This window comes from Cervus elaphus, chromosome 5, assembly GCF_910594005.1.
Source record: "Cervus elaphus chromosome 5, mCerEla1.1, whole genome shotgun sequence".
Classification (NCBI taxonomy): domain Eukaryota; kingdom Metazoa; phylum Chordata; class Mammalia; order Artiodactyla; family Cervidae; genus Cervus; species Cervus elaphus.
In genome coordinates this window covers 94,420,009-94,435,930 of record NC_057819.1, presented here as the reverse complement: position 1 = coordinate 94,435,930, position 15,922 = coordinate 94,420,009, and the positions used below count along the sequence as shown (strand labels likewise).

The 15,922-nt window shown below is 54.0% G+C and overlaps 1 protein-coding gene across 2 annotated transcripts in view; it reads right to left on the bottom strand.

The window, feature by feature from the left end:
- ABR (ABR activator of RhoGEF and GTPase) overlaps positions 1-15,922 on the bottom strand; it is a 191,604-nt gene that overhangs the window by 139,761 nt on the left and 35,921 nt on the right. Inside the window, exon 1 of one of the 2 annotated variants that reach the window (XM_043903299.1) lies at positions 6,041-6,389. The exons of the other annotated variant lie outside the window; for it this stretch is intronic. Coding sequence (XP_043759234.1) covers positions 6,041-6,101 — 61 coding nt within the window. The 5' untranslated portion in view covers positions 6,102-6,389. Of the gene's footprint in view, positions 1-6,040; positions 6,390-15,922 lie in introns of those variants that run through there. 2 annotated transcript variants of the gene reach the window in all.

Sequence of the window (15,922 nt, the reverse complement as noted above, 5' to 3'; positions counted from 1 at the left end):
TGCCGCTTAGGCCCAGGGTAACTTGCAACTGAATAGGGTGACCACAAGTGAGCAAATCAATTGCTGCTGTGGGGAGTGGCTATCCCCCAGCTCGGGAAATAACTAGGCTTAATTATACATCATCTTCGGTCTCCATGATCTTGATCCATTAAACCCTCACAGCTGGCCAGGAGGCAATGCCCAGGAGGAAGGGGTTAGCCCAGCACACTAATAGGATCAGCCCTTCAATCCCATGAAGGTAATTATGGTCACATTCTTCACCAGCAGTCCTGAGTAAACCCACAGCTCACGTGCGTGCTCAAGTTGCTTCAGTTGTGTCTGACTCTTTGCGATGGTGCATAGTGCACCAGGCTCCTCTGTCCAGGCAAGAATACTGAAGTGGGTTGCCATACCCTCCTCCAGGGGATCTTCGTCACCCAGGGTGCCAAAAAGGTTGAGGATCACTGGTCTTGAGGGACATGAAGACCTCAGAGGTAAGGGTGGAGGAAAGGGGGAAGGGCACCTGACCAATTAGTTCATCACGGAGCCCACCCTGTCTCCCAAAGACCACATTGACCCTGTCAGTTTCTATGTGGCCAGTAAACACATATTCATTTTCATCCAGCAGTGTGGTGGGGAAGAGAAGACAGGAATAAAGGGCAAGGGCAGAAAACCGAGAGAGAGGCCCAAATGAAGTCTGAGCCTGGTGGGAAAGATTTGGCTGCCCCATCTGCAGTGGGTCACGGGTCCAGCTGGCCCCATCTCAGAGGGCTCTGTGCCAAATGCCCTGGGCAAGGGGTAGGCTTGGGCCTCTATCCCAAACCCTCTTATCCGGGTGCATCCTATCATTTGCCTGTAGCCCTGACTTCTTTCTTCTCACCCATTTACAGGATGAAGTTCTCCCCCAGCTTCGGGGACAAGCAAAATGCTCCCACTGCCCCCAGGGGCATCCAGGGCTCCATCTGGCCATATCTTGCCCAAAGGAATGCAAGCATGGGTGCACCAAGGTCACAAGTCAAAAGAAAAATCAGCTTCTGTGCAGCCCTGGAGAAAGGTGAGCCTGAGGCCTCTTCCCTGGTACTCAGTGGAAAGCAGTAGGTAGAACGTGGTGGGTCCTCCAAGCCCCATGGATCCCCTTAGCCTACCAGAGCTAGGGGCCTGGCCGAGGCAGCTGATGACGTGGAGATGACACGCGGTTGTCCTGAAGCTGCTGAGCCTGTTACCCCAAAGGGCTCAAGCCGAGCCAAACAGCTGCAGCACCAATACTGGCGGCGAAGGCTTCCAATCATGTAATCACAAGCCCCAGCAATGCGTGGGACTCCCTTGGGGGGTCTCCGACTCCACTACAAGCTACTACAATTACCAAATCCACACAGCCAGAAACTTGTGAATGGGCCAGCTAATGGGTTTCTGGGGTTTCGGATGGAGTAAGGAGTTAAAGGAGCCAGGAACCCGGAAGTCTTCTTTTCCTTCTCATACTCACTCGTGCAACCAAAACTTACTGTGGGCTTACTACGGCACGAGGCCTTGGGCCAGGCACCAGCGAAGAACCTGGTTCAACACTCTGCCCCTGCCCGTCCGCTTGCACCCTTCCCAGACCCTTCCAGACTCCTCTGGCAGCCTTTCGTGGATCTGCTCAGTGAAAAAAGCTGGGATGAGCTGGACAGCTGAGCAGTTCAATAGCACTCCTCCTCTTTAAAACATTCGAGAAATATTAACCAATTAATCTCCATTGCACCCACGTGAGACATCAGAGCTTCACTCTACAGAGGAGTGTGCATAACAAAGGTGTCAGAATCGCCCCCGGACCCAGAGAACAACCCAAGTTTTCCCTCCTACCCACTCTCCTCCCATCTTCTACCCACCTAGCTGATTCTTCACAAATGTTCTTGTCACTCCTTCCTTTCTCTAAAGAACAGTAACACCAGCAATCACAACAATGACGAAAAACTACATTTCTCTGAGTAGGAGACTTAATTCTTCTGCCAGACCCACCTATCGGGCTCCAGCAGTCATGTCAATTACAGGCTGGTGATGACAGACAGGAATAAATGACTGGGGCTTAGCCATGGGACGAGAAAGCATCCATTTGCAGGTGTTCACTGGCACACATTGGGCTAGTCTGATGTGGCCTGGGTAAGAGAGTTGCCCTGATCAAGCCCACACCGACTGTCAGGCCAGTGGCTTGGTCTTTGGTGCAGCTAACCTAGGAATATGGTGGGAAATTGAGACAGGTTCATGGTCATCTGGAGATGGGTTTGTATTCTCATAGCCCCAAATGGTTTCCTGGCCATTAGACAGGGTACTGAGTCTGTTAGGGGCATAAAAATATCACCGGAGACAGAAATTTCCCTTGGAAATGCTGTTTCAGGTAACAGAAGTAAGCTCCAAAAGGCAGGTTCTAATAACAGATGATCATGCTCTGCCTTCTATGACATCCCAATAATAGAGGCTTTTGCTTGGCTCCACAGAGTCAGCATGTTTGAGGCCAGAGTTCAATCTCCTGGGACAAAAAAGAGGCTAGAAGGGCAAAGAGATACCTTAAATGTACCTTAAATGTAGTCCTCAGTTCTCTCTTAAAAAAATCCTGAACATACAGTGAAAGATTTTCACCTCCACTCAGAGGGACAAGAGAAAGTTTCAGAGCAGCCCCCCCCCCTTTTTTATTATTCTATAGAACTTAATTTGATCCAACTTGATCCCATGGTACTGAAGGGAGCCAAGAGAAAGTGGTAAGTATTTAGTGGCAGGAGTGGTGAAAGAAGATAAAATGAGGAACACAGGCAGAGAACCCGTACAGAGAGAAACACACCAGCTTCAGGGAAATAATCTAGGCAAGGCACTGAGAGGCAAAGCTGATGCTATGACATGAATGGAGGAAAATGAATGGTCCAGGGGACAGGAAGTAGGGTGGCGGGAACCCTCATCCACCATGCTAGCTGACCACGGGCAAAGACCTTGCTCCAGTCCATCCCAGATCACATGGGCAGCTGGGAGCCAACCCACCTCCTTGTGCCATCACTGTAGACCTTCAGGACTTCAACTATAGGGGAAAGAGGGAGTCTGCTGTCTACCCCTTATCAAGGGACCATCAACCTGCCATGGAAGTGTGTACAGTTGTTAAAACCAGAAAGAATGAGATGACAATTCCCAAGGCAAGAAGTATGCCTCAGTGAAATCAGACAGGGCCTCAAACACCCCTGCCCAGGCTTCAGGACCAGGCTCCAGTTCCTCCAAGAGACACAGAGTCAAGTGAGGCTCAGAGTCACTGAGACCCCTTCCCCTGCTGGACCATTTTGGGGACAATGCTGAGACAGAGGACCAGAGTGACAGATGTCCCCCATTCCAAGACTGTGAATAAGCTCAGAGATATCTGGGTGACACTCAAGAGTCTTCCTCACCATCCTAGGGTAGGATCTGAATCCCAGCTTTGTCACTTATCAGTCATGTGACCTAGGGTAATGATTTGAGCCTAGCCAGCCGCTTTTCCTGTAAAAGGGAGATGAGACTACCCATCTTGCAGAGTTGTGAGGTTTGCAGAGACTGGATGCAGAGCACCCAGCACAGTGCCTGGCACATGGGAGGCCCTTGGAGATGCTACTAACACTGCCACCAGGCCTTTCACATCCCTGAGAAGTGTCCTGGCTACCCTGCACCCTGTGCCCACCCCCTTTATGATTCCTGATGGATTGGGCTTTTGTGGGGACTTGCCACCCCAGGACTGTGAGACCTGTAACCTAATAGCTTCCCGAGAGGCATGGGAACTTCTTTGGGAGCCACAAAACCATGCTGCCAGGCAAATGACAGCTCGGGTATTTGTTTTAATTTAGGCTCTTGTCAAGAGGAAACTTCATGGCTAACAGCCCAAACATGACTGCACAGCACCTGCCCAGGAAGCCTCATTCTACAGCTCTCCAATAAGCTGTTTGGAAGAAGGAGGCAAGGACTCCTCACACTGCTGCCAAGCCAGTGCCCCCCCGCCCCCATCCAGGCTGCCCCAGGAGCCCAGAGCCCAAGGCAGCAGCAGAAGGGTAGACAGCTCAGATGCCAGACTGCCTGAGTCAGGGCTGATTAACAGGCACCCCCCACAAAGAAGCCCTCAGTCTAATTCCCTTTTCCAATACCACCTTCCTCTAGTTGGAAATTTTCAAAGCAATTTTGCTGCTTTGCTCCAGGCTGTGTATGTGTTGTGGGGGTGGGGGGTGGGGGGGGGTGGAGAGATAGGTGTTGGGGTAGACTGGAGGATGACAGGAAAACTTGGAATTGACCAGATGATCAGGTAGGGGAGTCTTCTTTAAAGCAATGAAGAGAAAGCCAGAGGCAGGTTTTCATAGGATTCTATGCCTTGGGAAATAGGGAAAGCAGGACTGGGTTTTGCAAAGAGCCAGAAATATTCAGGAACATAAGCTGCATGTGAATATGAGGCATTGTTATGACTGTTTTTTGCAAGCGCACAGTGAAGAGGAGGTCACTAATCCTCCCTTTGGGGTCAGGAGCTGATCTGCAGCCAGGCTCTGAACAGATGTGTGCCCCCATTCAGGCAGACACATGTGTGCACACACGCCACACAGCAGCCGTGGACCCTGACCTTCACCCAATGGTGCTGGCCTCTGCGGGGGAAGGAGCAGATGGAGTGGCTGGGCTTGGCGCAGGACTGACACCCAGGGGACCCAGCTTTGCTCTTTTGATGTTGAAAAACCAAAGCAGAATGAACCATCACAAGGAGAACTGCTGGGGGGAGGAAAGGAAGGGAAAACAGATTGGGATAGGGGAGGGAAAAGGATGGAGGGGGAGGAGAAGAGGGGGAGGAGAAGAGGGGGGAGAAAAAGCTATGGGGAATGATGGGGACCCAAGGGGATACAGAGGTCAGAGGCTGGGTAATGAGTACTGAGAAGCCTCCAGGACAAGAACTTGGGGTACAAGGCATCAACTTGTCCACTCTCCCCACCATTCGAACCAGGTTAATCCTTACATGTATCCTTGTTCCATGGCATCTAGAGTCCAGAAGGGGGAACCTGGTTCCACCTGCCTCCCCCGACCCCTGCCCCTGCCTTGGGACCCTAGGCTAGGAGACCCAGCAAGAGGAAGTGGGCTGGTCCCACTGAAGCGACCAGAGAGGGCAAAATCCACTTATTACCTTCTTCAGGAGCCAGTAGAACCCTCTCTCTTCCTATACCACTGAAAGCTTGGGGACGATGTCTCAAGGGAGGGGTGGGCAAAATGCAGTGCTTTAGCCACTTAAGCAAGAGTGAGAGTGGGGTGGGGGTAAGGGGGTGAGGGGAAGGGGGCGCTCAAGCCTGGGCGCAAGCCCCCAGAAGGTAGGCGTGATCACTTACACATCCCCAGCACCAGTGCAAGAGCAATCACATGATCGAGGCAGATTTGGGAACGAGGAGGGTGGAGACACTGAGAAGGGTTTTTTTCTTTTTTGGGGGGTGGGGTAGGGGAGGAAGGAGGGTGATGGTAGGGATGATGATGAGCCTGGCAGGAAAGACTGCTGAGCTGGGGGTTTTTAGGTCCTTCATCCTTACGAGCCCCACGGAGATCGACACCTACAGTCTCCCTTACCATAGGGGGACTCCACCCCCACCCCGAAACACCCTGGCCTCAGGGTGTCCCTGAGATGGCAAGTCCAGGCGCCAAGGACTTCACCAAAATGGCCTTTCTGCTTCGGCGTGCACAGAAGGAGCAGCCAGTCGGGGAGCGGGGGTCAACACCCTAGGGGGCTCTTCCCCTCCTCTCCAGGGTTGGGGAAAGCTCGGTTACACAACAGGTGGGAGAGGGGTGACACAGCTCTCCTGGCCCCGTCGATCCACTGCGCCCCCCTCACCCCCGCTCCGGCTGGAAGTCCACTCTGGGGACCCCATCCGCGACTGATCGCGGGGCGCCAAGCCGCTCCTCCCGCCTCCCGGCCCGCCAGGCACCTGGGCGGCAGTGCCCGCAGCCCCCAGCCCGCTCCAGCCAAGCCCGGCAACGCGAACCCCGGGGGCCGTCGGGGCTCCACGCGGGGCTCCGGGACGCGTTCCCGCCCGGCCTCCCCGGCCCGCGCGCACACACGTACTGCTGTAGAGGGTGTCGATCCAAGAGAGGCGCGGCAGGCCCCGATGGCTCAGCGGCTCCATGCCCGCGGCTCCGCGCGGCTGCGGCGGCGAAGGCTCCGTCAGATCGGAAACCCGACCCTCATCGCACAACAAAGGAGGGAGGGCGCGGGCGGCGGGCCCCGCAGGCCGAAGTTGCCGAGCGCTGGGTGGAGGCGAGGGGGAGGCAGGGAAACAGGTAGCAGGGAGGAGCGATCGGAGCCGCCCGGGAGGAGGGAAAGGGCGGGCGAGGGCCAGCGAGCGCCCCCGGGAGCCCTTCCGGCCCCTGCGGCCGCCGCGAGCCCCGCTGCGGATCCCGGAGCTGCGGCCCCGCAGCCCGCCCGCCAACTAGCAACTTCCCCCGGGCGGCGCGGCGCCCAGGGGCGGGGGGCGGGGGGCGGGAGCCGCGACCAATCGGCGCGAGGCTCCCGCGCCCCCTCCCCCGCCGCGGCTCGCCTCCAGACCCCCGGCGGAGGTGCGGGGAGCAGCCGGGTGTCCCCCACCCGGAGAGGGGCTCCAGCGGGTGACTGAGGAGGGGGTCCGCGGGGGTCTCCGGGGAGCGACGCAGACCCAGACTCCTCTTCCTCCCCCTCGCTGGGCTTGGCCAAATTCTGGCAACCCGCAGACTAAGGTGCTGCGGGGAGACCTTTGGGCCCGCAGGGGTGACATCACCTGCCACCCCAGGATCTCTAAGCGCAGTTTCAGGGGCCAGTGCGGCTGCCAGGCCCCTCCTCTCGGCAAGCCCGGGGCGCGGCGCGGACGGGGTTAACGTCCAGCCCGCCCGCGGGAAGCGCTGGCTGCCCAAGGACTCCTTCCTTCCAAACCCTAACACTGCCTCGTCTATTTAGACACCCTTGACCTAAAAGCCAGGCTGCTCCCTGCCCTTCACACCAGGCAGGCGGCGGGCAGAGGAAGGCAGGAAGCCGAGGGGGTCGTCGAGGGGCCGTGGAGGACAAATAGGGTCAGAGGAGAGACCCCAGGGTCTCTGCTGGGTCCCCGCAGGAACCTTCTCTGGGGATTCCAACCGCAGCGCATCTAAGGAGGGACACCATGGCTGCATAATCACAAGTTGAGGGAAGTCTGGGTTCAAGATGCCTCTGAGAAGAGACCTTTAGAAACAAAATTCCTTCTAAGACCATCGGCCCCCTCCCCCGCCCCCCAAAAAACACAGGCAATGAAGCTGGAGTGGGGGAGTTTTATGCCTTCCACTGGGTGCTGGTTCTAAAAGACCCAAGGCAACTCAGCTGCAGGCCTCCTTGGACCAAAGGACTCTGAAGAAGGGACTGGAGGGGCCGGAGGGTCAGGCTAGGGTGGTCCAGGGCAGGGGGCCCGAAGCTTGTTTCCTGAACCCCAGGGAAGGGAGGCAGCAGGCCCACAAGGAAACCCCGCGCTGGGCCACTTACCCTGCTTTCATCGTAGAGAGTGAGGTTTCTGCTGATGCTGCAAACCCTTCCACCCCTCATCCCCAAGCTGCTTTAACAGCAGTGACTTTAGGGGACCCAGTTCAATGGACTGGCCTACAAGATGAAACTCACCTGGCCTCTGCATGGGGGAGTGTTGTCAGCATCCCAGAGCATTTGTGGGGGGGGGGCGGTGGGGGAAGGATTGGACGGGGCCGGGTTGGAGGGGGGCGGTGGGGTGCTGTTTTCATCATTCCAAACAATCAGAGAGCTAACTCTTCTTTAAAAAAATGAAAAGCAGTTTCATTGACATGCAATACGGTATTAGTTTCAGATCTTGTTCTTAAAAGGAGAAGCAGACCCTTTTGCATGATGCTGAAAGGAAGCCTGAAACCAGCCCCTGCAGCAGCATAGGTAGCACCTCCAGAGCTGCCCCAGGGGAGGTGGGGGCCATTGGGCTCACAGAGGTGGGGTGAGCCCCTGGGGAAGATGCAAGGGAAGATGCTTTGGGGGTGCAAAGCATCCACAGGTGGCTACAGTGGGTGTTTTTCAACCTGGAGGTGACACTGGCCCCTCCCTGCATCCACTGGACTCTCCCCCACCCCAGGCCTCCTGGCTCGGGCTCTGACTTTAGCTCTTGTGGGTCTCCCTGCTCAGCTGTCACCCTCCCACCGTCTCTGACTTGCACACAAGACTGGAAGGACCAAGCAAGCAGGCACCTGGAGCTTGGCAGAGAGGGGGGCGTGCATCTCCAATGAGATGCTCCAGAAATAGAGCTGGGATGGGAGAGGAAGCAAACGGGCTCCTGGAGGAACCAGAGGGAGGACGGTGAGACAGAGGAGCAGAGAGGGGCCCAGGGCCTCTCTTCTTCCCACACGGAAGGCACAGAACCCAGAAAAAAGGTGCAAGCAGGATACCAGCCCAGGTAAGCAGCAATACTGCCCCCCTCCCCAACATCTCCACCACTCCCCAACCCCCTGCACCCTCCACCCCTCCCCAAGGCAGCATGGGCCTTCTCTGAACACTGCCTGATGGCGACATCTGGGCACTGACTGTGGGGAGGCCATGGATGTATGTTTCTGCGTGAGTCACATACATTTGCATACATTTTACATTTTTATCTACAAAGGCTTAAACAAGCTATTTTCAGCATTTTTTTCAAGCGAAAATGTTAGTTGCTCTCCTTAGCTCTGCTTTTCCCCCCTCCATTCTGTCCAATCCTGTTCTAAACCTTCCAGTCCAGAACACAATATAGGGGAGAGGGGAGTGGGGCCTTGGAGACCAATAAGAAGGAACGCTTCTAATAATTAACAGAGAGTGCCTGCAGCGGACCTGGCTTGGATCTTAGTGCTTTGCTTACACAACAGCCTCACTATTATCTCAGTTCCCTCCATTTATCAGGTGAGCAAATCGAGGCCCTGAGCAGCTAAGTAACCCATCCAGACAGTAAATGGAGGGCCAGGCACGCTACCTCCACTGTCAGGGTTGAAAGCAGGGTGGCAGAGGTCTCTGGAAATCTCTGCTGGACCATGGGTTAAAGACTATCTTCTAGAAAACTCTTCCAGTCCTATTCCATCTCTGCACAACTGTCTCAAACATATGTGTCCCAGGAAAGGGCAGTTAGGTCAAGATCCCTTGATGGCTACATAGGATGGCTTCCAATGGACATTACCACCACAGGGCTTGACTCTAACCTTGGCTATAGGACAAGTGTGCGGAAGCACCAGGATGACACGAGACCAGAACAGAAACCTCCAGATTCCTGTGGAAAGGAGGTGGGGGAGACCCAGTACCACATCCTAGGAAGGAAGGAGTTAAAGCCATTCTCACCCACGTTGTGCCCAAGGTGAGGTGCTCTGCCAGCAACCCCCTTCTGTCAGAGTAGCTGGGGGACGTACCTGTGGACAGGCCACCCTGATTCAGCTAAGTGTGGACCTGCCCCTGCACCCCAAGGCGCTGAGTCAGCACCCATCACACCTCGTCCTCCGAGCCTGCACTAACCATGTGCTGCCTCGTCCTTTGGGTGAACACACTCCACCTTCCCAGCGCTCCCTCTGGCCTGTGTACTCAGCCTGTCCTTGGCTCCTCACCTCGCACAGCAAGGGGCTGCGCATGCCTCATCAGCAGATTTAAGGGGGATTTAAGGGTTGGTTGGGCTTCCTTGGTGGCTCAGAGGATAAAGAACTGGCCTGCAATGCAGGAGACCTTGGTTCAATCCCTAGGTCGGGAAGATCCTTTGGAGAAGTGAATGGCTACCCACTCCAATATTCTTGCCTGGTGAATCCCATGGACAGAGGAGCCTGGTGGGCTATAGTCCATGAGGTCACAAAGAATCAGATATGACTGGAGCGACTAACACTTTCACTTTTAAGGGTTGGTTGCCAGGAGCACCGGGCTGATGATGTGGGCCAAAAGGGAAGAAGACGTATCCCATCTGAGGTCAGCAGTCTTGCCATTACATAACCCCCAGGGGTGTGCTACTCCCCATCTCTCCATTATCCAGCTCTTGCCTCTACCACCCACTTGGCCTGGGTGGGAAAAAGGGGACCATGCTTAGAACCAAAACTAGGTATTTCCACTTTTCTTCCCCCCTCACTGTTAGCAACCCAGCTCCACTGGGAACAATAGGAAGGCCTGGGAGTCCCTGTGGGGGTCACTGGTGATGAAGAGGATGTCTTTGCACCTCTCCCCACTCTGAGGTCTGCAGGGAGCACCAGGGTTTGCAGGTGGGATATACAGGTGGTCGGAGTGGGGTGGGGGTGGTCTCCACATTCAAATTAAAAACAAAAAAAAATGACCTATACACAAAATCTCATTTGTACTCTCCCTTTAAAAGCTGGGACGAGGGACTTCCCTGATGGTCCAGTGGCTGGGACTCTGGGCTTCCAATGCAGGGGGCAAGGGTTTGACTCCTGGTCAGGGAATTAGCATCACCCATGGCTGTGCAGCACAGCAAAAAAAAAAAAAAGCCAAAACCTGGGACTGCGTATTTTTTCACTGCACCTTGCCCAGTGGATGAATGAGGCTCAGGTAGACCTCCAAGGCAGTCGTACCTACACCATGCCCCTGGGTCAGTTTTCTGCCAAAAGCCCAATAGACTGGCATTCAATAATACATGCTGAATAAATAAAACTACTGACAGCTAACTTTGATTGAGTGCCTCTAAAGTGCCAGGCACTGCTCCATGTGCTTCACGTAGACTACCTCCCTCAGTCTTCATAAGAAGCCAATGAGATCGGCACTACCATTCTCTCCATTCCTTCCCATAGAAACAGGAAGGTATGCTATTGGCCAGCTAGGAAATGAACTGAGATTCTGAATCCAGAGTCCACATGGGTAATCTCTGTGTTGGGCTGCAATGAGTGACTAAAAATGAATAAACAAAGGCAAGTTAAACTCAGGGAGGAAGAAATCAGAGCTACAGGAGGAATGTCACTCCAGAACCCCCCACAGCCACCAGTGATGAAGCAAAACGAGAACTGGTTCCCAGAGAAAACCACATGTCCTCCGTCAGGGCAGATGATCCCAGAGACAAGCTGGCTGCAATCAATCCAGTGACAATTTCCTGAACTCCAGTCCCAGCCAAACCCCACTGCTTCTATGCTTCAGGCCAGTCTCGAGCCTTGCCAGCCTCAGTTTTCCCATCCTTAGGTGGGCACCCACAGGGATGCCCCTCAGGCTTCCTATCTGCCCAGTAGCCCCCGGGATGGCCTGTTTCTGGTTCTTTGCTCCATTTCCTTTAAGCTCAACATAGCAAAGCAGTGCTTACTCTTCTAAGATTCACCCTTAGCCCTTGGGCCTGGAGAGAAGAAAATTCCCCAGGCCTCTCCTGGGTCACCTCTAAGTGGGCAGGTCTCGCTTAACAGTTCTGTCCTCTGCCCTCTTCCTCCCCATCTCTTCCCAGTCTCCTCGCTCTTCCAGCAGGCAGTGAGATCTACAGGGAGCATGGATTTACTGAAAGCCCTCCCTGCTTCTTCGTTTTCTCTTCCAAAGTTTATCTCAGCTTGAGTCATGGGAAAGATGTAAGAGTCATGGCAAGATGTAAACTAGAAAATTCCATTCACCTTCTTGTTGCCTCCCTCGGTACCATGGCTGAGAGAAGCCTGGTGACATCCAGGTCCCTGCAGTGGTGAGGCTCCCCCCACGTCCCCCCACGTTTCTTGGGAGCTGAGTTGAAGCCCCACTCCCATGGCTAGGGCCACAGTGAGTCCAGCATCCTGGGAACAGCATACTAGGCAAAGCTGCAATTTCGGGAGGGTCTCGGGCCAAGTTCTAGCTAAAGTGGCCCTCACCTGACACGGCTCGGCTTGTTCCACCCAGGGGCCAACACAGAGGTTTCTGAGAGTGGATCCGAGGGATCAACAGTAGGTTCTGGTGCCCACCCCCTTCCTAAATGACTTACCACAGCATCCCCATCAGCATTTGGAAATAGGCAGGCAGAAGAGAGAAGAGAAGGATCCTCCAAGTCCCCAGAACCCAGAGACAAAGTTGAACGGCTCCAACCTTATCAGCCCCAAGTGAAGCAGAGGCAAGTCCATCTGGGGCCAGAGCTCACAGGCTGGCCCTCTGCCCTCCCGTGGCCACTATTCTCCTGAAGCTGGCTGTGCTTCTTGCTGTCTCGGCCAGAGTTCTGCGGATGACTCTCAGCCCCGCACTGTTCTGCCAGGAGCTCTGACGCCACCACCCAGGCTGGCCCCCGTCCCTGTGAGGTCCAGGGGGGGCTTCAGGGGCTGAGGGCAGATTGTCAAGGAGACCAGCTCCAAGAGATGGCAGCTCAACATTCGAGAAAGTGAGGACAAAGGAGCGTCAGAGCCTAGCCAGTGCGTTTCAGGATTACCGTTATAGTTCGCGGTGTGTGGCCCTGTCTCTTTAAGGACCAGGCCTCTTTAAGACGAGTTCCCTCTGCAGTCTCCTCTGCCACCAGTGGTCCTGCGGCAGACAACGGGGGCTCTTGAGCGCCATCTGGTGGTCCAACGGAGCAGCGCCTCAGCCAGCAGGCTGTCCTGCCACCCTGGACACCGTCCAGCCAAGAGGCCTGGAAATGTCTGCAATAAAATCTCAGCTTCATCCCCTGGATTTTTCACAGGGCTGTTAGGTTACAACTGTGAGAAAAGAGGCTATAGAAATCAGGGGGAGCTCCATTTGGGGCCAGGAGACAGCAGGAGCCCCCATGAGTGGCCTGGGAAGAAAAACCATCCCACTGGACAAAAGCTTCATTAGGATATTTGGACATGCGGGGACTTATCCAGTCTCTCTGTCAGCCATCTGCAGGACATAGGCAAAGCTGTATGTATCCTGTACCCATAAACATTGGAGTTCGTAGTTCTCAATTAGAGGTAAAGAATCCGCCTGCCAATGCAGGAGATGCAAGAGATGCAGGTTCGATCCCTGGGTTGGGAGGATCCCCTGGAGAAGGAATGACAACCCACTCCAGTATTCTTGCCTGGGAAACCCCATGGACAGAGGAGCTTAGAGTGCTACGGTCCATGGGGTCACAAAGAGGTTGGACACAACTGAGCACACACACGCCACACCACGCCCCACCAGGAGGTATTTGAAAATGTGGAGGAGCATTATAAAGCCAGAGATGTTAAGATGTCCTGCAATATGCAGAACCATCCCAAAGAATGTCTATCCCCAGATACCAACAGTGTTAAGGACACTATGTGGTTAGGAGGAACAGAGGCTTTTGGAAACTTGCTAAGTTTCCTTAGCAAGCTCATACCCACCCTGTTCTTTTCCCCATCTTTCTGCCTTTGGTGTCCTCCCTACACTTTACCTTTATGATGTCAGATGTGGAGAGAGGGACTGATCTGGCCCAGGCCACCTTCACCAGGGATGCCAGAGTCCCTGGCTGTCCCACCCCAAAAGCCAGGCACACACCTGCCCCAAGTGTGTGTTGGGTCATCATGCCCCTTGGATGGGAAAGGCAGATTGGCTGGCAGCCTGACTCAGACCGCTGGGAACCAGCAGATGGATTCTGAGAAGAGATTACAGAGGATCAGCCGCTCCTTCCCTCAAGAGAACACCCTGCCTTCCTTCCCCCATGGGTGATGCAACCTAGCCCAGCCCACTGTCTCTAAACTGTCCCATGACATCCATGTTTTACATAAGGCACTTTCATGTGATGATCATGAAACCTGGCGAGTCCTAGTTTCTCCTTCCCCCAAGCTTACTGCTGCCTGTCCTGGACCGATCAGCTTAGTCTCACAGTCTGATGCCAGCGACTGACATGAGAAACCAACACCCATGACGTAAGTTCTAAGGAAGAGAGTAGAAAAAAGAATGAAATGCTGTCTGCTGTGGTGAGTAGAAGCCCCACAGTGGTCACATCTGAGCTGGGTCTGCTGGTCTGAGAAGTCGCAGGCTCGTGAGGCTGACATCATAGTTAGAATGATCAGCTGGAGGAAACAGTTTTCCAGCATCCCCCAGCAGCTCGAGAACACTTCCCACTGCTGTCAGAAGGAAAAAACCACATCCCTGTAGTGGCACACAAGGCTTTGTGGCCCGGCCCCTCACCTCCTCTCAGCTTCATCTGTCACACTCTCCCCCTGGCCCTCTCTTGCTTTCTCAGAACTTTTGTACAGGATGGTATCTCTGGTCAAAATGTTCCACCCGACTCTGCCTGGGTATCTCCTACTGTTCCCTCTAGTCTTTTTACATTTTTAAAAATTTTTTGGCTGCACTGAGTCCTCACTGTGGTGTGTGGGCTATTCGCTAGGAAGCTCTCCCTAACTATCAGACCAGAGAGCCCTGCATTTCTGATTACTCAGTGCTCTTGTAAATCACCTAATACCTATCTCTTCTGTTAGACTGAGAGCTCTGAGAAAGTAGGAACCTCATCCCTCTTGTTCACACTGTACACTTGGCACCTTGAAATAGTGGTTTCAATGAATGAATCAGTAAATGAATGAATGAATGAATGGCCAAATACGCTCTTGGTCACAAAGACCCTAAAATGAGTGAGTACAGAAGCTTCAGCAAACCCAGCTCTACCAACTGAAAAAGAACTGTTAGGGCCACTTGGAACATCGTGTTGAGAATAGAATGGTCATGTTCTCCGGAAAGACTCAGACAAACAACAGGATCCTAGAGTCGGATTTGGGGCAGGAGAATTGCTGTTCCAGTTAACTCTCTAACTGCTCACATGAAATCCCAACTAAAAACTCCCCAGTGCCCAGGGCGCCCTGGCTCAGCAGCCAGAACTGGATGCTGCACTCTTTTTCACCCAATCAGACACCAACACGGAAATGGGATAGAAGCTGAGAAATGGTTCAGCCCACTAAGGGAACTTTGGTCTCCATTCTCAGAGTCTTTCTCCTGGACCTGCCCCCAATTTGCATTTAATTTGTTTTTAGACGAGGGAGGCAAATTGTAGTCCTCCTCTGGGAAAATGCAGTCTCTGGGTGTGTGTGCCTGTCCTGTCTCACCTCCCGGTTAGGATGCGGACTCTGGGACTCAACTCCCCAGTCCCAGCGGGGCTGGCAGCTGAAGCTGTCCCTCACTGGTTCCCAGTGATAACTTTGATGCCCCTCCAATCCAGTGGCTCAGTGGTAAAGAATCTGCCTGCAGTGCAGGAGACACAGGAGATGTGAGTTCGATCCCTGGGTTGGGAAGATTCCCTGGACAGAAGCCATGGCAACTCACTCCAATATTCTTGCTGGGAAATCCCATGGACAGAGGAGCCTGTCCCCGAAAGACTACAGTCCATGGGGTCGCCGAAGAGTCAGACATGACCGGAGTGATTGAACATGCACACACACACCTGGACAGATGGGAAATCTTGCTTTCAACCCCGTGATGGGAGAAGGATGATGGAAGCTGATTCTGAACACCCTGTCCTCCCAAGGACCTAGCCTGAAAGCTTCTGTAGGCTGCCTGATGGATGGACAGACAGACAGAGGGACAGGGCTTGGGCAGACCCTCTGAGGCTGCTGCACTCACTGAGGCAAGGTGACCACTGAGCAGGCCTGAGAGCCTTGGAGGGCAATACGCCAGACTCAGCCGGTCTGCTAGCACCTGCAAAAAGGGAAGCAGGTTTCCTTTCATTTTCTCTTCAGCACAACACAGGGACAAATACGACACCCAATTATTCGTCCAGGTCTGACTTGTTGGGCCTGAGGCCTATGATGGTCCAGAAAATCACCCTAGGCCACTGGGGTCAGTAATTCAGATGGTTAGTCCTCTAAGCTACCAGCCCAGCTCCTCACCCACTGCTTCATAAAGATGTTCTGGCATAGTTAATACCTTCCGTGTATTTCTCTCCCCTGAAATGAAAGGAAAGGACCTGATGGGAGGAGGCAGGGGTTGACAATAAAGGACAGAGGAATCGTAATAACAGTGCCAGTAATAACACTGACATGGTGTTCACTGTGGCGTGGCGGATCTAAGGGCTGCATGTTTTAAGGCCCTGGATTATCACAGTAACATCAACACTCTACTCCCTCTTCCCAACAGAAGTCCACT